Here is a 23,074-nt window from a genome sequence, read left to right on the forward strand (position 1 = left end):
GGATACGAGGTTCGAAGTTCATCATTGGAGGTGAAGTTCGTCAATGAAAATAAAGCTTGTCATCAAATTTAAAGCTCGTCAGTGAAGACGAAGCTCATTATTGAAGAAGCTCACGAGGCTCGCCACGTAGCAATGCTCGACATCAAAGACGAGGTTCGCTAACACAATGAAGTTCGTCACCCGCATTAAATCAGGCTGTAATGGTCACGAAGACCCAGTCAGCCACGTGGGATAAATTTAAAGAGACAGTTACGCCACGACTCCACAATTGCAGTGCATCAGTTACGCCCACGACCCCACTATTGTAGCACGTCAGTTACGTGCTTAAAATCCTATAAATAGTCATCGATGGCTACAGAGAAAAGGGTTAATTTGATTATCAATTAATTGGAGATTTTCAAGCTTGGACTTAGAGAAGCATCAGAGCTTAAAGTTTCTGCACGTCTATCCGGAGTTCGAACCTCGATTCCAGCCGGTTAACCGACGTCAGAAGCGCTTGTGATCTTGGTCTGATCGTCAACAGGAGGCAAGCTCGACTCAAGCATCGGGGGAAGCATCCTTTCGCCACCTAGAACCCACCTTAAACAGAAGAGAAGTTGAATTAATCTTCTCTTCCTCTGTAATCGAGAGAGAGTGTGAGTGATTGTAAGGGTTTCGTACCAAGTGATCGAACCCATTTCTTAAAACAAGAAAATCAATCCCAACATTAATTTTTCGACCCTACAGGGGTAATAGAATGAGGAACTCAGCGATTTTAGCTGGAAGGGGAATATATCTGGTGATAATTTTGGATGGAAATGAGAATTTTCCCCCAAAAAAATTATTCTAATCACCATTTAATGCCTACAGTCGAAACGCTGAGTTTCCAACGTGAGAGGGCGACGAACACAGGCTGCGAAGGGTATTTTGGGCATTTCGAGCGGGGTTTAAACGGAGTTACGCCTGGGGATTCGTTTTGGGGGTTGGAAGAAAATCGCGGGCGATTTTAGGGGCAAAGCACCCGTTAAAAAAGTCTTTGGGGGGGGGGGGAGCACGTTTTGTTGTGTTTTGGGGGCTGGAAGCATTTTTCCCTAAAATAATTTAATTCCGTTTGGATTTGATAGTCAAGATGAAGGGTCGAGTTTTTTGTCTCTGGTAAATAAACAATGATCTATTAAGGCAGCGAGTTGCTAGAAATATCCCACAGTATGTTCTCTTTTAAAAGTTTTTTCCCTTACTTTGAGAGAGATTAACTCCTAATCTTCCTCTTTAGATGGATTCGTTGACCCTTTAAATGAGGGGTTAACTAAATTTAATCATTATAAATTTTTCTTTAACCATCTAACCAAATTAACCCATTTGGATGCTTAAGTTAACCCCTAGCCAAACAGGGCCACACATATGTATCAACATACTTTAAATGTCAAAAAACAACCAATATGAATAAAATTGGTGCTGCAAACACCTCCACACTTTTAGAGAAGGCAACGCTCATGCAGAAAAATCAACAAAAGCTAAGTCCAACCAACAAATCAACAAAAGCTCCTACAACGAACCCATGATTCCTCTTCCCATTAGCTCTCAAATACCAACCCAACATCTCCTCCAACCCCTCCCAATCCTTCACCATCCCATTAACAACCACCATCTCCTCCATCGACCGCCGAAAATCCCAGTACGGATCTCTGCTCTCCATCTCCATCACCATCGCAGTAGCTGTATTTTTGGTCCTCCGCAAGCTTTTATGATCATAATTTGTCGACGAGGCCTCGTCGAGTATCGAGCTGGTTTGGCCTCTGGGCTCGAGCAGGAGTCGGTCGGGTCGAACCAGGCCGCGAATTATGGCCTCGTCTGACTCGACCGTGTCGTCGTCTGATGGGTCGACGACGGAGTCGGTTGAGTAGGAGGTGTGGGCTGCGCATGAGCGGAAGGAGTGGGTTCTGGGTTGTTGGGCGCAGATGGGCCAGGCCCATGAGGAGGAGGAAGAGGAGGAGGAGGAGGATGGAGATCTTGTGTCTTGATAGTCTCCGCTGGGTTTGAGGAAGGAGAGGGAGGTGAGGTTTAGTTTGCTTCTTCTTCCCATTTTGGGCTTTCTTGTGTAATAATCTGCGCTTGTTGTTTGAGAAAAGGAAGTTTGGGGGTTTAAATTGCTGTCGAGGGGTATTTTCACTATTTTTGGTGAGACCAATAATGGAGAGGTACTGGGAGCATATTAGGTTCAAGGCTATCATTGCAGTTCTCGTCCTTACTTTCTTGGAAAGAAAACTGTGTTGGATAATGTTTATCTACATCATAAATCATACACTAATTCTATACTACAAAATATAAAAAAATACGGAATAATTTATTGTAAAAGTGTATAATAAATAACTAGTAGCATATGAAAAATATAAAGTTACAGTATGATTAGCATTGACTTTTTCCCTCTCATGTTCTTTGTTTTGGTTTTGATCTCTCACTTTATTTCTCTTATAAAATTGTTAATTTAATCAGACAGATAATTCACATTGGAACCGAATTAGAAGATAATCCTAAAAATTCAGAATAAAAAAGGCTTAGGGACAGAGGGATATGCAAATTAATTTAGCTAGGGATTTTCTTTTTCTTGACAAAAATATATAAATAAATAATGGTCATTGGAGAGGGCTAAACTAATTTGCATTATATTTTTGGGAAAATGCTTCCAGCCCCCAAAACCCAAGAAAACGTGCCCCCTCAAGACTTTTGTCAACGGGTGCTTTGCCCCCAAAAATAAAAATTTTGTTCTCTGAGCCCCCAAAACACAAAACCCAAGAGATTAAAATATGTGAAAACCATAATACCCTTCTCCCTCTCTCTCTTTCTTTATCATGATGTTACTGAGATGATAGTTAAAATGATTGATGGTGATTGTTATTTTATTATTTTTTATTATTATTTTCGTTGTTGATGAGTGGAACTATCTGTTTGTATTAGGAGATTGTTAAAGTTACGGGTTAATTGTTAAGGTTACGAGTTAATTGTTAATGTTATTGGACAATTGTTAAGGTTATGGATCCCTTCTCTCTCTCTCTCTCTCTCTCTCTCTCTCTCTCTCTCTCTCTCTCTATCATGATGTTATTGATAGTTGAAATGATTGATGTGGATTGTTATTTTATTATTTTTATTTTTTATTATTTTCGTTGTTGACGAGGGGAACTAATTGTTTTTGTTTGTATTGGGAGATTGTTAAGGTTACAGGTTAATTGTTAAGGTTACGGGTCAGTTGTTAAGATTACGGGTCAGTTGTTAAGGTTATGGATCGGTTGTTAAGATTACAAATTAGTTGTTAAGATTACGGGTCGGTTGTTAAGGTTATACGTGTTGGTTGTTAAGGTTACTTGTTAAGGTTACGCGTTGGTTGTTAAGGTTACGGGTTGGTTATTAAGGTTATACGTGTTGGTTGTTAAGGTTACGAGTAACACTTAACATTAACAGCCAACACGTAACCTTAACAAGCAACCCGTAACCTTAACAACCAACGCGTATAACCTTAACAAAACAACGCATAACTTAACAACCAACGCGTAACTTTAACAGCAACTCGTAACATTAACAACCAACACGTATAACCTTAACAACCAAATGACTTCATGAATACTTACAATTTATTCTAAATGAAGAGTTGAAATGAAAATAATTTGTTGTCTAATATTAGTTAGCCATACCAAACTCAAATAATTTTTTGTTACAGTTTGGTTGCTGACACTTGTGTATCCATGAACGAGTGGGTCCAACACACTTCCGCTAACACTGCTCTCGATGACATCCTTCCTTGTGTCGACGTGGCCACTGTCAACGAGTCTTTGATCAGAAGCAGACTAGTCACTCATCAGCTAGTAAATGTCATGAACCAAGTTATGTAAACTTTTTGTTAAGTTTGGTATGGCTAACTAATATTAAACAACAAATTATTTTCGTTTGGTATGGCTAACTAATATTAAACAACAAATTATTTTCATTTCAACTCTTCATTTAGAATAAATTGTAAGTATTCATGAAATCATTTGGTTGATTTCAACTCTTCATTTAGAATAAATTGTAAGTATTCATGAAATCATTTGGTTGTTAAAGTTATACGTGGTGGTTGTTAAAGTTACGGGTTACTGTTAAGGTTACGCGTTGGTTGTTAAGGTTAAGCGTTGTTTGTTAAGGTTAAGCGTTGTTTGTTAAGGTTATACGCGTTGGTTTTTAAGGTTACGGGTTGCTTGTTAAGGTTACGAGTTGACTGTTAATGTTAAGCGTTACCCGTAACCTTAACAACCAACACGTATAACCTTAATAATCAACCCGTAACCTTAACAACCAGCGCGTAACCTTAACAAGTAACATTAACAACCAACGCGTATAACCTTAACAACCAACCCGTAACCTTAACAACTGATTTGTATCCTTAACAACTGATCTGTAACCTTAACAATTAACCCGTAACCTTAACAACTGACCCGTAACCTTAACAATTAACCCGTAACCTTAACAATCTCCCAATACAAACAAAAACAATAAGTTCCCCTCATCAACAACGAAAATAATAAAAAACAAAAATAATAAAATAACAATCCCCATCAATCATTTCAACTATCATCATAGTAACATCATGATAAAGAGAGAGAGAGAGAGAGAGAGAGAGAGAGAGAGAGAGAGAAGAGATCCACAACATTAACAACTGACCCGTAACCTTAACAATTAACTCGTAATCTTAACAATTAGCCAGTAACCTTAACAATCTCCCAATACAAACAAAAACAATTAGTTCCCCTCATCAACAACGAAAATAATAAAAAATAAAAATAATAAAATAACAATCCCCATCAATCATTTTAACTATCAGTAACATTATGATAGAGAGAGAGAGAGAGAGAGGATCCATAACCTTAACAATTAACCCATAATATTAACAATTAACTCGTAACTTTAACAATTAACCCGTAACTTTAACAATCTCCCAATACAAACAGTTAGTTCCACTCATCAACAACAAAAATAATAAAAAAAGAAAATAATAAAGTTATAATTCTCATCAATCATTTCAACTATCATCTCAGTAACATCATGATAAAAAGAGAGAGTGAGAAGGGTATTATGGTCTTCACATATTTTAATCTCTTGGGTTTGTGTTTTGGGGGCTCAGAGAACAAAATCTTTATTTGTAGGGACAAAACACCCGTTAACAAAGTTTTGGGGGAACACGTTTTCTTGGGTTTTAAGGGCCGGAAGCATTTTTCCCTATATTTTTTCTTGTTGAAATGAAAGAGGCGACATGATAAGAGGTAGGGTCACTCTTATGGACATTAGCTATTCAAATACAGCCCCCCTCAATAATGTTTGAAAATCTAAAAGAGTTGACGTACGCTTTGTTTTTTGAATATATATTTCTGGAATTAATCTGTTTTTATATTAGCTCGTCACTGTCCTTGCCTGTGAAATGAACGTGCACCACTAAAAAACTAATTATTATCCAATATTAGTTGATTCTATCAGATTATAGTTGTCAATCTTCTTCAAGGCTAATTAATATTAATTAACCCCTTGAGCCCAAAACGTGATGTGTGCAAGTGTTCATTGCTTGAATTTTATAGTTGACTGTTCAAAAGGAGACTTCTGCGAAAATTTGCAAAAGACACAATCATGGTTTTGCAGCTAAAAAGTTTCCCCTCGCAGTTAGGTTGCACTGGTTGAGTATACTGTATACCTCAGTGTATTAGGTAACATTTAATGTATTCAGAAACATTTATTAAATAAAAGTATGTTTTGCCAGGGGGGGGGGGGATAGAGAAAGGGTATACAAGACAGGTGTTGGCCTTACAACATGTATATTCACGAAGAATCAATTAGAGCTGAGTGATGTTTATGTAATTTTGACTATAGTCCATGAATAAAATCTCTTTTCTATCTAATCCAAAAAGTTTAAGGACAAATGTACCAAAACTGATATAAACTTTGAGGCGCTTTATACAAAACGCTCTAAATTACATTATAAATTGGAGCAAAATCATTGAACTTGTTTGTTAAAATATCGACTAACTGAGGTTAGCTTAGCTCGTCATCTATTAGCACGTGACATGCTTTGAAAAATTTCGCTCCACTTTCAGTGAAGGAGAGCTTTTAAGTTTAGGTCCATAAATATACATAAGAGTGATTTAGACCTTTTCCCTAGCAATTTGTGATAGTTCAGAAGAGTATTATTATATATGAAGTTTACGAGAGCTTCACTGACGTTTAGGAAATTTCATTCTAAACACCCCGAAGTTCCAGGTTGTTTTCTTCCCGCTAGTGTTCTCCAGGAAATGGATGGGTTATGTAGGAGATTCTTGTGGGGGAAAACAGGTCAAAATCTCAGAATCCCTCTGGTAGCATGGGAGAGAGTCTGCATGGAGAGGAAGAAAGGAGGTTTGGGGATTTTTTTCAGCTCCTATTTGGAATACAGCTTCTGCTCTGAAATGTATCTGGGATATTAATATCAAAAAGGAATCTCTGTGGATTAAATGGATACATGGTGTCTATTTAAAACATGAGGATATTTGGCAGGTCAAAGCAAGAGCTGGTGACTCATGGTTGTGGAAACAATTGTTAAAAATAAGGGATAAAGCTTTGGTGTTGTATGGAGGAGTGGAAATTTTGAAATGCCTGATCAGTTCATGTTGCAAGGAGGAAAAAATTAAACTGTCTGCATTATATTATGCAATTCATTCTGCTGCAACTGATGTGGTATGGTTCAAGACAGTCTGGGGGGGATTAAATTTCCCTAAACATTCATTTGTTAGTTGGCTTGCTTTTCAAGATAGATTACTCACACAGGACAGACTTCATAGGAGAGGAGTTATAAATGCAAATACATGCATTCTTTGTTCTGGTGCAGCAAATGAAACAAGAGACCAACTGTTTTTTGAGTGTGCTTTTTCGGCAAATATCTGGAATTGTATCATGAGCTGGATGAATTTTAAATGGAGATCTTGCAATTGGCTCCAGATAGTGAACTGGTATGTGTACAGGTTAAAGGGTAGGGGTTTAAAGCAATAGCTCAAGAAGATGGCTTTGACTATCACTATATACTTCATTTGGAGAGAGCGAAATTTGAGGCTGTTCCAGCAAAAGACTAGAAGTATTGATAATTTGGTTAGAGATATCAAGATTGATGTCCTCACATCCATCCTCAACACCCCTTCAATTGCTAGTAGTGAATTTGGTTAGAGATATCAAGATTGATGTCCTCACATCCATCCTCAACACCCCTTCAATTGCTAGTAGTGATGTTGTCTTGAGTTTATCTGTTTTTTGTCCTCACATCCATCCTCAACACCCCTTCAATTGCTAGTAGTGATGTTGTCTTGAGTTTATCTGTTTTTTTTAGTATCTGATTCTTTTGGATATTCATTTAGATTTTCTTTTGTAATCTCAGTATAGGATTACTGAGTATCTGATGTACATATAACTTTCACACTTGGTTAGTGAATAAAAATTTTTCATTGACAAAAAAAAAAAGAAGTTCCAGGTTGTTTTATAAAATTTAGCCAAAACAGTTTTTAGGAAATCATAAATGCACTTCTTCTTTGGTGAATAGAGCCAGGTTTACATATCATGTTTTTTTAATCAGTCTAAAATCAAGAAAAGTGACGCTTATTCATGTGGCATGATGCTTATATATTCATGTGGCAGAGATCAAACATCTGTGTAAATCCTCATTAACTTCTGTAAGTTTGTCCGAAGTCACATAATTATACGTAAGAAGTGATCTTTAAGAATAATATTTTATTTTTTAGAGGAAGAAAACATGGCGAGATGCCATGTTCATTCATTAACTAGAAAGGATATTACAATAGGAGGTTCATGTAGGGCTGTCCATTTAACCCGGAGCCCGGCCCGGGCCCGGCCGGTCCACGGCCCGGCCCGGCCCGGCCCGGCCTCGGCCCGGAAATCCGGGCCAGGCCGGGTTCCGGGCCCGGGTCCGGGTTGCCTCAACGGCGCCCGGCCCGGGCCCGGCCCGGCCCGGAACAGTACGGGCCCGCGGTCGGCAGCGCCGGCCCGGAGCCGGTCCGCCGTGTGCACGTCACCACTGGGTGCCGTTGCCGGGAAAACAGCCAGGCGCGGGTCGGCACGGCCCAGCCGCGGCCCGCCACAAGGCTGCACAATGGTGACGCCGTTGTGGCGAAACACAGGTCCGGGCCGGGCCGGCGCCGACCAACAACGGTCACACAAGGTGACCGTTGTGGCCAAAACGGCCGAAACGGTCGGGCGGGCCGGCACGGGGTAACGGTCAGCCAAAAGGTGACCGTTGTGGCCAAGTAACGGCCGCCGGCTCCGCCCGGCTTCAACGGTCACAATAGTGCCGTGTTGTGGCGCGGGCGGGCCAGCAATGGTCAGATTTGGCCTTTTGACCGTTTTGCCCCCAAAAACGGTCAAAAAACGGCTATTTTGTGAGGTTATTTTGGTCATTTACCTAGGGGGCTGGTTCTATAAATAGAGGGGGGTTTTCATTTGTTTTCTTCACACCAAAAACTCATCTCTTCTCTCTTATACTCTTATACTCTCTCTTATACTCTTATACTCTCTTATTTATACTTTCTAATCCAATCCCCAAATGGCTTCCGGATCTGATTATGAAGAGCAAAACCTATCTCCCGATCCTGAAATGAGTCCTCCTACTGGGTCTACTCCTACCGAAGTTAATCCCGAATCCGGTGGCGACGAATCTGCACCAAGAGCTCCTAAACGGCCAAGATCCGATGTGTGGAATTTTTACGAGAAGATCGACGTCACCAAGGATGAACACGGTAGGATCCTCACCCAGAAGGCTAAGTGTGCTTTGTGCGGCAAGATTTTTCAAGCTCATCATAAGAGCGGCACCAACCACCTCAAACGCCATTTAGATAAACAAAGGCCAGACTCCTCAAGGTGATATCCGACAATCCATGATTTCTCAATCCTCCTCTTCTAGTAGTCTCGATAGTTGGAACTATGACGCTGCCAGAGCCAGGAAATGCGTAATCAGGTTTATCATTCTTAAAAACCTTCCTTTTAAATTAGTAGAAGATGATGAATTTGAAGATATGTTTAGAGATGGTTTTTATCCTGCATTTAAAAAATTTTCTCGTCAAACCTGTCAACGTGATATTTTAAAATATTATCAGCAAGAACAAGAAAAAATAATTTCTTATTTTAAAAATTTAAACTGTAAATTTTCTTTAACTTCTGATATTTGGACATCTAGAGCACAAACTGGATATTTATGTATCACAGCACACTGGATTGATGAAAATTGGCAAATGTTTAAAAGAGTTGTTTCTTTTATTGCAATAGAAGAGTCACATACTGGTGCTAATGTTGCAAATTTAATAATTGAAGAACTTATGAAATTAGAAATTTCAGAAAGAATATTTTCTCTTTCACTAGATAATGCAAGTAATAATAATATAGCTGTTGATTTTATCAGATCATCTTTATCATTACCATGTCATGGTGATCTTTTTCATATTAGGTACATCTGTCATATTTTAAATTTAATTGTTCAAAGTGCATTTACTAAAATTAAATCCATGATAGAAAAGGTTAGAACAGTTGCTTACATGTATAGTGCTTCTGAACAAAGACTTAAAAGATGGAAACAATTTTGTAAAAGAAAAAATGTAAAGCCTAGACTAATTCCAAAAGATGTTGACCATAGGTGGAATTCCACATATGCAATGTTAAGTGTAGCAATAGAATATAAAGACATTATAACTGATTTTATAAACTATTATGCTTCTAGTTCTAGTTCTGGTAGCACTTATGGAATAACTGAAGATGAATGGACAGTTATATGTAATTTAAATGAAATGTTACAAGTTTTTTATGATGCTACCATGTTATTATCTGGCTGTTATTATCCAACCATTACTTTAGCTGCTTTACAAATTTTAAATATTCAAAATTTTTTTGATAAATATCGTTTGGATGCTACTTTTGGACCTATGGTTTTTGAAATGGAGAGCAAATTTAATAAGTATTTTAGGCCTATTCCTCATATTTTTGGTTTGGGGGTTCTTATTGATCCATGCTTGAAGGATATTGGCCTTCGAAGTTTGTTACAGTCATTGTATGGTGGACAGGTTATAGACTTAGATGATGGAACCACCCTGAATGCTACTACTCATCATTTACTTATTAGAAATTATTTTCAAACTTTATATGATGAGTATGCAGCTAGACATGGTGTAGCTGCACAACAGTCTGCAGCTTCGGTTTCTTCGAGCTCATCCCGAGCCCGAGGTAAAAGTGTAAGTTTTGATAGGTATGCAATGGTAGCCGAGCTAACTGGTGGATCTGGACTTGGATCGTCATCATCGGAGGTTTCTGAAATAGATGAATATTTTTCTGCTTCTTTAGTTAGATGTCAAGGAAATGCTTTAGATATTTTGCAATGGTGGAAAGTATATGGATCAGTTTCATATCCTATACTTTCCACCATGGTTCGTGACTTACTAACAGTGCAGGTTTCGACGGTAGCTTCGGAATCCGCCTTCAGCACAGCAGGTCGTTTGATCGACGATCACAGGACATGCTTGGATCCATATACTGTACAAGCGGTGATGTGCCTACAAGATTGGTGGAGGTACGAGAAGCGAACGCAAGGCATCGATCGGATGGCTGGAATTGAAGATAAATTTGAAGAATTGGGACTAGCAGATAGATATAAAGAATAGATTGTAGTTTTTATATCTTAGCTTACAATTTGTAAAGAATTATTTTGGAAATAATTGCAAATGATAGTGATATAGGTGAGTAGGTGCCAACCTAGTTGGGATTTACTTATCTATTGTGATGCGATTAGGCCCGGACCCGGCCCGGTGTACCCGGGTCCGGGTCCGGGTCCCGGTTTTGCCCGGCCCGGGCCCGGATTTTCGGGCCGGCCCGGCCCGGATGGACAGGCCTAGGTTCATGGGAGAGATGGCCGGGAAGAATCACGATAACCAGAGCATGAGAGTAGGGAGAGGACATTGTCATCACCTATAGTCCGTTCAAGTTATCGTATAATTTCCATCTGCTAGACCCATAAATGCATACAAGATATAGATTGTTTACGATCTGGTGCTCCCAACTCCGACATAAATACATACTAAGAATGTTTTCGTAATAACTAAGAAAACAAAATATAGTTCCTAGTTCAAGGGCTGACTGACTTGAACTACGGTGCTCGGTGGAAGTTGTTGATGTAGGACGCTTAGTGCGCAATTTCATGGAGGATTCGGACAATCACGAGCTAAATACAGATTTATACGTATTACTGACTTCCTCAAAGAAATAATCATATTTCCAACATGGGAGGCGGATTCTGATATATTATATATGTAAATCGCCTATCTCGAAGAGACGGAGCCAACTAGATAGTCAAATTTTTAAAATCCCATTAGTAATACCTAGTTTTAACTGAAATCAGAAAATAATCAGCTTTTAGTTTATTTTTAGTAATAAAGTTGGAGTCTATATAGATTATAAAATTATTTAGTATTAGAGTCAAATTAAATTAGGAAATAAAAAATTCAATTTTGATTCATGATTTGTTTCCTCTATTATAGGGAGTCTTTTTAGAATAGAATTTGATACTTTCTATTTTTTTATAATTCTAGTTTTAGTAGGAGTCTTGTTTATTTTTCTATTTAAAAAGAATCATGTAACCCTAAAGAATAATAACTTTTTATTAATAAAATTTATATTTTATATTATTTCATGGATTCGAGGTTGTCTCTTCACGGACTCGAAGATTATTCTTTGTGGATTCAGAGAGCATCCTTTGGAGGATTATGAGGTTTATCACTTTCGCGCTACGTTAGTTGTCACCCTTTGGTGGATACTGAGTAGTATCATGCTGCAGAGCTTCTAAACCTTGTTCCTTGGCCATTTTGCATATCGCCTCAGCTTTTCTACAGCATGAGTTCTCTGATCAAAATAGCATAAAACACGCTACATGATGCGACATAATTATGTACCAAAATTGCAAGTGCACAATTGATCAAGTTATAGTATAAAAAGCTATCGATCCCACGAGGAATGTGATTTTAAGAAATTATTAGAATAGGTTCTTATGTTGTGTGCGTGTCAAAATAGGATTAAAGAATAAGTGTGATAGTGATGAGTGATTGTTGTGAATATATGCAAGAGGCAATAAATTAAATTTTAGAGAAAAGAAATAAGAATCAAAGAATAAATAAAATCATAAGGGAAGAAAGAAGAATGAATAAAATCAAGAATGAAAAGAAAATTCAAGAAAGTCAAGATGGAGGATTCAATTAAGATATGAGAAATCTAGAATTTAATCCACTAGCTAATCTCAATTATAAAATACAAACTATTTTTTTTATCATATTTCAACTTAGATTTATTAAGCATAGACTATCAAACCATTTAAGAAAAGTATAACCTATCAAATTATCATCTAAGTCAAAATAAAAAACATGATAGGAATATCAACAAGATAGTAATCCTAGAATTCATAAGTATAACCTATCAAACCATTTAAGATAAACATAGATTATCAATTTCTTCTTCTACAAATTAGTTCTCTAATTGATTATCCTAAACATGATCATTTTAATTGTAAGAGAATAATTCATACAATATAAAGGAAATTAGACTAGTTTCATACAATTCTAAAATTACTACAAGAATTAATTTCACATCTTAAGAAATAAAAGCAAGAAGAAAAAGAACTAATTACAAAAATAAAAAGAAAAGAAAAATCTAAACTATGAACAAGAAATAAATCTAACTATAAAGAATTAAAATCTAAACTATAAAATAAATTGCAAATATTAAATGCGAGAAATAAATCTACTCTACAAATTAAAATGCAAAAAGAAATAGAAAGACAAGAAAATAAATCTATACTACAAGCATGAATGTAAATCTAACTAATAATCAATAATAAAGAAATTACTAAAAAGAAATAAAAGAAATGCAAACCTTCAAATTGCTCCTCATCTCCATCCTCATCATTCAACAAAGAGGAGAAAAGACAAATTTAAAGTGGAGAAAAAATTATTATTAAAAAGACAAATTTAAAGTGGAGAAAAAATTATTATTATTAATTACAACAAAAGTTATAATTTTTGGAAGGCCTTCTCAATTAAGAGTAGCCCTCTATTATTATTAATTACAACAAAAGTTATAATTTTTGGAAGGCCTTCTCAATTAAGAGTAGCTCTCCTCTTCAAATGGAGTTACAAAACTTTTCACACCACTAACCCCTTACTCTCTACCCCTATTTATAGTAAACATCACTGAATGAGAGCCCTTTGATTAAAATCTTATCCAAAAACAATAAATTTTAGCCATTAATCTGTAACAGAACGTCGATGGTATCGATAACAGCATCAATAGGGGTATCGATGCTGGCATCGATACGGACATCGATGCTGGCATCGATGCCTTATCCTCTCTGGTTGCTATCCGCTGAATCCTCTTGGGTTTGCTCTTGAGCTTGGGCCTTGGGCTTTTGCTTGGACTTTTGGCATTTTTACTTGATTTTCCACTGGGCTTTGATTTATTTCTACATTAAATATTTAAAAGAATTCATTTGGCTTCATGGGCTTCATTTCTTTATTAAATCAAGGGCTTGTTATTGAGAGATGAGAGTTTTGAGATTTATTCTTCATTAACCTGCAATTAAAGATAAAAATAATTATTAGTGGTATATTTATTTATATAAAATAGATAATGAGGGTATAAAATTGTAATAAAATGTGATTATCAAATACCCCCACACCTAAACTTTTGCTAGTCCTCTAGCAAAGAAAATAAAAAAAAATCCTAACTTACTTTCGCAGGAATCACGGTTGTATTTAGCGCATACAACAAGCCTTTAAACTCCTAGGTTACCCTAGTGGACGAGTTGTAGTCTCGTGAGGGTTTACAGTTAAAATACCCACAAAATTTGGTCAACTTGCCAAGTTAAATAAGTCAATAAATAACTAATTTTCTTTGATATATTTAGACATTCTAATAGAAGCTAGTTAATAATCAAGAAAATGTTTTTATATATAACTCCAATGTAAATTTCTTAGAAAATCTTTTTCATTATAGCAATACAGAACCAAGTCAAATCTTAGAGATTTAATTTAAAAGTTTTGAAAAGAACATGCTAACTCTTTGTTTTAAATAACTTTTAAGTCTCTTGATCAAAAATTATTTTTCAAGACCATATATTTAAAACAACAATATATATATATAAATGGTTAGTGTTATAGATCTATATGTATATAATTTTTTTTATTTACTCTCTCATTCTTGGTGATTGTTTTCTATTTTAACAGGCTTTCTAAGTGACCATTTAATGAGTTTTGGGCCAATGAATCTCAATCCAATTGGGCTTAGGTCATTAAGTATAGAAATACTCCTTGGGCTTAATTACTCGGTCAACTTAGGCTTTATAAGATAGAATCACCTTGAATTTAAGAGTTTTTTTTTAATTTTTGGTGCCTATTTTTTGCACTCTTCTTTTATAAGATTAGTTTTTTTAATATATATATATATATATATGTGTAAGTATATATAGTGTTAAAAAATGTGTAAATCAAGATAACTTAAAAAAAATATTTTCAATTCTAAGTTAAGCATGCAAAAATTTCATTATTTTAATTAAAAGTCTAAGATAAGACTTAAGTAAAGTATACTAGTTGAAAAATTATTTCTTAAGAATTTTATTTAGAGTTATCATAAAAGGTGAACTTGAGTATGTCACTAACTAGGAATTAGAAGATTTAAAATCTATCAATTAGATCAATTATTATTTAACTCTATTAATTTGGCAATTTTTTTTATAAAAAAAACTATGTCAAAAATGCAACAAAATAATAAAATAAAGAGAAAAATATGTACTTCCCACCCCACCCCCCACACACCTAAATTTTGCATTGTCCTCAATGCAAATTCACTGATGCACAAAGTAAAGCAGATAAGAATTGAAGAACTTATATTTGTTCGGTCAACAATGATGATAAGGATCTGCAATTACTGTTAGTATGAGGATGAAGAAATCAAATAGGTCAACAATGATGATAAGGATCTGCAATTACTGTTAGTATGAGGATGAAGAAATCAAATAAGAGAGAATTTTTTTTATTTTATTTTTATTGTTAATTTTTTTTACAGATAATGAGGTTCATGAAGAACCAACACCTCTTCCTCTCCGAGCGTAGAAAATTCTAAAAATGGTTTTAGACGTTGATCATTTATTTTAAAAATATTACCATTTTTAGGATTTTCTATCTCGACAGCCCTATGTGTGAAAACTTGTTTTACAATAAATGGACCTGTCCATTTTGATCTCAATTTTTCAGGAAAAAGATACAATTTTGAATTGTACAGTAAAACTATCTGTCCTGGAGAGAAATTTTTTCGTAAAATTGATTTGTCATGAAAAATCTTGGTTTTTTCTTTGTAAAATTTTGAGTTTATGTATGCATCATTTCTAATTTTTTCCAACTCATTTATTTGGAGCAATCTGTTCTTACCTGCCGAGTCTGAGTTAAAATTCAACTGTTTTATTACCCACATTGCTCGATGCTCCAATTCCACTGGTAGGTGGTAAGCTTTTCCAAACACTAGTCTATATGGTGACATCCTCAAATTGGCCTTGAAAGCTATTCTATATGCCCACAGAGCATCACATAATTTTACAGACCAATCTTTTCTGTTATGATTAACTGTTTTTTTTTTAAGATTTATTTGATCTGCCTGTTTGTGACCTCTACTTATCCACTGGTTTGGGGATGATAAGGAGTTGATAATTTGTGTGTGATTGAATATTTTCTGATCAAAGCCTCAAAAGAACGGTTACAGAAATGTGTACCGTTATCACTGATGATTGCTCGGGGTACTCCAAACCGTGCAAAAATATTCTCTTTCAAAAACTTGACAACGACCTTGTTGTCATTAGTTTTGCAAGCTACCGCCTCAACCCATTTTGACATGTATTCAATGGCTACTAGAATGTAAACATTTCCAAAGGAATTTGGAAATGGTCTCATGAAATTGATACCCCACAGATTAAAAAGTTCAACAGATAAGATGGGTTGTAAAGGCATCTTATTTCTCCTAGTGACCTTCCCTAAAAGCTGACAGTGGTTACAGGTTTTACAAAACTCATATGAATCCTTGAAAAGAGTGGGCCAGTATAGCCCAGATTGGAGAATTTTTTTAACTATTTTTCTTGGGCAAAGTGGCCCCCACATGCTTGTTCATGACAAAAGGAAAAAACACTCATAGTTTCTTCAGTAAGAACACACCTCCTAAAGATCTGATCAGGACAGTATTTGAACAGATATGGATCATCCCAGTAAAAGTATTTTACTTGGGAGAGAAAATGCGATCTATCCTGTTTGGACCAATGAGATGGGATCTGGTTCATGACTATGTAATTCACAATGTCGGCGAACCATGGAACAGATTGGATTTCTAGGAGTTGTTCATCTGGAAAATGTTCATTGATCGAGACGGTTGATGTTGGTGCATTTGGGAGTCGAGAGAGGTGATCTGCTATGGGGTTCTCTGTTCCCTTTCTGTCAAGAATTTAAATGTCAAACTCTTAAAGAATGAGAATCCATCTAATGAGCTGTGCTTTAGCATCCTTTTTGGTCATAAGATACTTTAGTACGGCATAATCTGTGAAAACTTTGGTTAAGGAACCGATGAGATAGGACCTGAATTATTCTAAGGCAAAGACTATAACTAAAAACTCTTTTTCTGTTACAAAGTAATTTTGATGGGCATCATTCAGAGTCCTACTGGCGTAGTAGATCACATGCGGTTTTTCATCAAACCGTTATCATAAAACAGTACCAATCACAGAATCAGATGCATCACACATCAGTTCGAAGGGTAAGATCCAGTCTGGTGCATGAATGATAGGAGCTGTGATTAGCTCCTTTTTTAGATATTCAAAAGTTTTGAGGCAGTCGGGAGAGAAGACAAATGATGTATCATTGGCTAAGAGATTGGTCAAGGGTCTAGCAATTTTGCTGAAATCCTTGATGAAACGTCGATAAAAACCAGCATGACCAAAAAACGATCTGACATCTTTGACTGTTTTGGGAGGAGGGAGATTGGAAATGAGATCTACCTTAGCTTTGTCCACTTCGATTCCCCTATTGAAAACTACATGTCCTAACTATTGAAAACTACATGTCCTAAGACAATGCCTTTTTTGACCATGAAATGACATTTCTCCCGATTGAGAGTCGGATTTTTCTCCCTACACCGTTCTAGGACAAGTTTAAGATGATGCAAACATTGGGAAAATGTGTTACCAAAAATAGAAAAGTCATCCATGAAAATTTTGAGGAATCTCTCTACCATATCAGAAAAAATACTAATCATGCAGTGTTGGAAAGTGGCAGGCGCATTACACAGCCCAAAAGGCATGCGTCGGTATGCGAATGTTCCATACGGGCAAGTGAAGGTTGTTTTCTCCTGATCTTCTGGAGTGATAGGGATTTGATTGTAACCTGAATATCGATCCAGGAAACAATAGAACTCGTGTCCTGCTAAACGCTCTAACATTTGGTTAATGAAAGGAAGAGGGAAGTGATCTTTCTGAGTGGCTAAGTTGAGTTTTCTGTAGTCAATACAAACTCGCCATTCAGTTTGGATCGAGTGGGAATCAGCTCATTAGCCTCATTTTGGATCACGGTGATCCCAGATTTCTTTGGAATAATTTGGACCGGACTCACCCACGAACTATCAGAAATGGGATAAATGATCTCATGATCGAGATATTTCAGAATGTCTTTCCTAACGGCTTCTTTCATCACTGGGTTTAACCTACGTTGAGGATCTCTAGTAGGTTTGGCGTCATCTATCAAATGGATTCGGTGTTGAACAATGGTTAGACTAATCCCTTTGATATCAGCCATGGTCCATCCAATGGCTTCCCTATTCTCTCTTAAAACATCTAAGAGAGCTTCCTTTTGACCGGTAGTCAAATCAGAAGAAATGATAACTGGTAAAGACTCGTTCTTCCCTAAGTAGGCATACTCTAGATTTTTAGGCAGATGTTTGAGCTCTAACTTAGGGGGTTCCTCCACAGATGGGCGAAGCTGGACTAGGGGTTCTATCTCCAAAGGTTCTCGTTGCTAGCTAACAGTAGAAACATGATTGACCAGCAGATCTAACTCTAGTTCCTCATCAGAAAACTCCTCAATCATTAAATCAGATGCATTTGAATTAGACTCACACTCTCCCTCTTGTTGTTCACTTGATATTCCTTGAATGAAATTCACTTCTATGGGTTCATCAGATGGATCACTAGGTTGCCTTCCTAGGTTAAAGATATTGAGATCAACAGTCATATTCCCAAAAGATAGTTTCATCTGACCGGTTCTATAATTTATCAAAACATTTGAGGTGGCTAAGAACGGTCTTTCTAGAATGACGGGGATTTGACTTTTGAGATTGGAAACGCACTGCGTTTCCAAGATAATAAAATCAACAGGAAAAATAAACTCTCCAACCTTGATCAGAACATCCTCTACCTCTCCTTTGGGAATTTTTACAGATCTATCAGCTAACTGTAGAGTGCATCTCGTCGGTTTAAGTTCTTCTACACCTAGTTGTCGATAGACTGAATAAGGAAGGAGGTTGACACTGGCTCCCAAGTTTAGAAGTACCTTATTAATGTGAGTATTACCTATGACGCATGAAATTGTGGGACAACCAGGGTCCTTATATTTTAACGGCATTGGTTTCGGAAAAATTTCACTGAGGTTGGCAGCTAAGAAGACTTTCTTAGGGACATTGGTGGTTCTTTTCTTAGTGCATAAGTCCTTCAAGAACTTTGCATAAAAGGGGATTTGTTCGATTGCATCTAGGAGAGGGATGTTGATCTTGACCTGTTTAAACGTTTCTAGGATTTTCTCAACTTGCAGAGAGTTTTACCTAGGTTTGAGTCTATCTGGAAAGGGGGTAACGGGCCTATACCAATCTAGATCAGGCTTAATCTCATGTTCGGTGTTTTGGTCATCGAAAGGAATTTCTTCATCGGAAGGAGTGTGTCGGATGTGAGAAGGGGTTTGATCCGGTGACATTCTAACTTGGTTATCTATTTGTTTGCCTGATAGCAGTGTGTGAACTGCATTCACATGATCTGGATGGTTTGAACTGGATCCATTGTCTTTAGGGTTTGTAACAAGTTGACTTGGAAATTTTCCTTTCTCTCTCTCACTCACGGCAGTAGCTAATTGCCCAAGTTGGGTTTCTAACCGGGCTATGGCTTGAGTGTTCAAGTTGAGCACTTGGCCGGTTGTTTGAGTTGGGTTTCTAACCGGGCTATGGCTTGAGTGTTCAAGTTGAGCACTTGGCCGGTTGTTTGCATGAAGAAATTTAGAGTGATGGATGACTGGATCAACATGTTGGTAGTTTGTGTAGAAGCTTTGATCATAGCTTCTAAACCCTTTTCTAAGACACTCAAACATTTGTCATGGTCAGAATTTGAAGAATTTGTAGGCTGGTGAGGATTAAGATGTTGAGTTGGAAAAATTGGGTTAGCTTGTTGGAAATTATTTGGTGCATTGAATAGAAGTGTATTTCCCCTAGGGAATTGTTGGTTCGACGCGGGAATGAAGTTTTAATTTCCAAGAGAATTTTCTTGGTTCCAAGCAAAGTTGGGATGATTTCTCCAACCTAGATTGTAGGTTGGAGAAAATGGAATATTTCTAGGGCGCTGGAATATCTGTTCTAAAGCATGGTTATTTTCTAGGAGTGGGCATTACTCTGAAACGTGGGTAGGAGACTGACAGTTATGACAACTCGGGGCAGAAACATGATTGATTTGAGCTGGAGCTCGTTCCTTAACTTCTAAGGCTTCTAACTTCCGCAGAATCGTCGTCATCTTTGCTTCAGAAGCAATGTTTGACTCCAGAGAAAGACCACTAGACTTAGATTAGAGAACTGATGAAATCCTGTCATCATAGTGTTCCCACTGCATTGTTTTCTCAGATAAACTCTCTAGAAATTCCCAAGCTTCATCGGCGTTTTTCCTCATAAAATCTCCCTGACACATCGATTCTAAATATGTTTTTGAAGAATAGTCTAATCCTTCATATATGACTTGGCACAATCGCTATTTTTCTAGACCATGATGAGGACATTGGATTAAAGATCTTTGAATCGGTCAAAATATTTCCAGAATGGCTTCCCTGGGACAATTTTAAAGTTTTGAATACTATTCCTTAGCTTTACCGTTTTGTGAATAGGGAAAAATTTCTTAAGAAAAACGGTGACAAATTCATCCCAAGTTGAGATGGAATTTGTCGGTAAGCTGTACAGCCATTTTTTAGCTTTATCCTTAAGGGCAAATGGAATAAATCTAAGCTTAATTGCATCTTTGGTTAATTCTCTCATTTTAATCATAATACACACTTCCTCAAATTCTGAAATAAAAATATATGCATCTTCTGTTTCATTACCAAGGAATTTGGGAAGCATGTTTATGTAATACGATCTAAGCTCGAAATTTGCTCCATTTGCTTCGGGGAGCCTTATAATTTTTTTATAATTTTTTACCCAAGTTTGCATACACCAAAACAACTTCTTTTTATAATTTTTTTTAAAAGAAAGAAAGAAAATTAGTTTTTTTAAGAAGAAAAAGATAGAGAAAACCTAACTAAAACAAATCAAAGCAATCACTTTTCAATCACTCTAATTCTAGGATTTAGCGTAACTCAACTAGACCAGCTCCTAACCAAAAACTTCTACAGTGAAAAGATTAAAGTTTTACCCAGATAGTTAGCCAGGTAAGGATAGTACTAGAGGGTGATCAGAGATCAATTAAGTACCTCATTCCTTGCGGAGCGCTTTACGCAACCCCTAAACCTTGCCTTAAACACCAACTAATCTGAGAAAACTTAAACCGGTTCACTTAAGGATTTCTTGTTCCTTATTGAGCTCGAATCCTTAGGGGCTAACGTCTAATGAGTTTTAGAAGGCTTGGGTTTGTGAAGTGAGGAATTAGTGATTTGTGGGCTAAGGAAAGGGTGATGAAATCCCTTACCTTATCTTGATTATGGGGTTTTGCCTTTAAGAATGTTTTAAGTATGTGCCAAATCAAGTGCTACAATCACTTTGGTGAATTCCTACACTATATGAAATGCAACCCTAGAAATTAAAAGTGACTAAAAAGGATGATAAAAAGAAAATCTTTATATTTTTTATTAGGGTTAACAATCAAACAACTATGAGAAGGGGGAACATTGTTTGAGTTTATTATCTTGTTAGTTAATGTCCAAGTAAAAGATGGATTTTATTATGGTCAATAAAAATAATTTTTTTTAAAAATCCTAATTGTCTCTAATTGTGAAGCTAACTAAAAAGGGTGGAATTAAAAACGCTAGAAAGAAGACTTACCCGAAAGCAATTCTCCAAATTCTTGATCTTCAATCAAAGATTTTCAAGCTCCAAGCGGTTCCTTCACAAGAAAACACACAAGTTAAAGAACCAAAATAATAAAATCCTATTTTAGCACCTTTCCCGGCAACGGCGCCAAAAACTTGATGCGACATAATTATGTACCAAAATTACAAGTGCACAATTGATCGAGTTATAGTATAAAAAGTTATCGATCCCACGAGGAAGGTAATTTTAAGATATTATTAGAATAGGTTCTTATGTTGTGTGCGTGTCAAAATAGGATTAAAGAATAAGTGTGATTGTGATGAGTGATTGTTGTGAATATATGCAAGAGACAATAAATTGAATTTTAGAGAAAAGAAATAAGAATAAAAGAATAAATGAAATCATAAGGGAAGAAAGAAGAATGAATAAAATCAAGAATGAAAAAAAATTCAAAAAAGTCAAGATAGAGGATTCAATTAAGATATGAGAAATCTAGAATTTAATCCACTAGCTAATCTCAATTATAAAATACAAACTATTCTCTTTTTATCATATTTCAACTTAGATTTATTAAGCATACACTATCAAACCATTTAAGAAAAGTATAACCTATCAAATTATCATCTAAGTCAAAATAAAAAACATGATAAGAATATCAACAAGATAGTAATCCTAGAATTCATAAGTATAACCTATCAAACCATTTAAAATAAGCATAGATTATCAAATTCTTCTTCTACAAATTAGTTCTCTAATTGATTATCCTAAACATGATCATTTTAAGTGTAAGAGAATAATTCATACAATATAAAGAAAATTAGACTAGTTTCATATAATTCTAAGATTACTACAAGAATTAATTTCACATCTTAAGAAATAAAAGCAAGAAGAAAAAAACTAATTACAAAAATAAAAAGAAAAGAAAAATCTAAACTATGAACAAGAAATAAATCTAACTACAAAAAATTAAAATCTAAACTACAAAATAAATTGTAAAAATTAAATGCAAGAAAATAAATCTACTCTATAAATTAAAGTGCAAAAAAAAGACAAGAAAATAAATCTATACTACAAACATGAATATAAATCTAACTAATAATCAATAATAATCAATAATAAAGAAATTACTAAAAGAAATAAAAGGGGAAAATAAAAGAAATGTAAACCTTCAAATTGCTCTTCATCTCCATCCTCATCATTCAACAAAGAGGAGAAAAGACAAATTTAAAGCGGAGAAAAATTATTATTATTAATTATAACAAAAGTTATAATTTTTAGAAGGCCTTCTCAATTAAGAGTAGCCCTCCTCTCCAAATAAAGTTATAAAACTTTTCACATCACTAACCCCTCACTCTCTACCCCTATTTATAGTAAACATCAGTGAATGAGAGTCCTTGGATTAAAATCTTATCCAAAAACAACAAATTCCAGCCATTAATCTGTAACAAAAAGCCGATGGTATCAATATCGGTATCGATAGGGGTATCGATGTTGGCATCGATGCCCTTATCGATGCTGGCATCGATGCCTTGTCCTCTCTTGTTGCTATCCGCTGAATCCTCTTGGATTTGCTCTTGAGCTTGGGCCTTGGGCTTTTGCTTGGACTTTTGGCATTTTTTCTTGATTTTCCACTGGGCTTTGATTTATTTCTTCATTAAATATTTAAAAGAATTCATTTGGCTTCATGGGCTTCATTTCTTCATTAAATCAAGGGATT

The 23,074-nt window shown here is 36.0% G+C and overlaps 1 protein-coding gene across 1 annotated transcript; it reads right to left on the reverse strand.

The window, feature by feature from the left end:
* On the reverse strand, window positions 1,420-2,131 carry LOC109829433 (transcription repressor OFP15-like). The gene has a single exon (XM_020396555.1). The coding sequence runs from the start codon at window positions 2,060-2,062 to the stop codon at window positions 1,484-1,486; it is 579 nt and encodes a 192-aa protein (XP_020252144.1). The 5' UTR covers window positions 2,063-2,131; the 3' UTR covers window positions 1,420-1,483.

Source organism: Asparagus officinalis, chromosome 2 (genome assembly GCF_001876935.1).
Source record: "Asparagus officinalis chromosome 2, Aspof.V1, whole genome shotgun sequence".
Taxonomy (NCBI): domain Eukaryota; kingdom Viridiplantae; phylum Streptophyta; class Magnoliopsida; order Asparagales; family Asparagaceae; genus Asparagus; species Asparagus officinalis.

What these genes read in the sequence shown, in the direction of transcription:
- LOC109829433 (XM_020396555.1), bottom strand. Translation starts at nt 2,062, where the DNA reads ATGGGAAGAAGAAGCAAACTAAACCTCACCTCCCTCTCCTTCCTCAAA.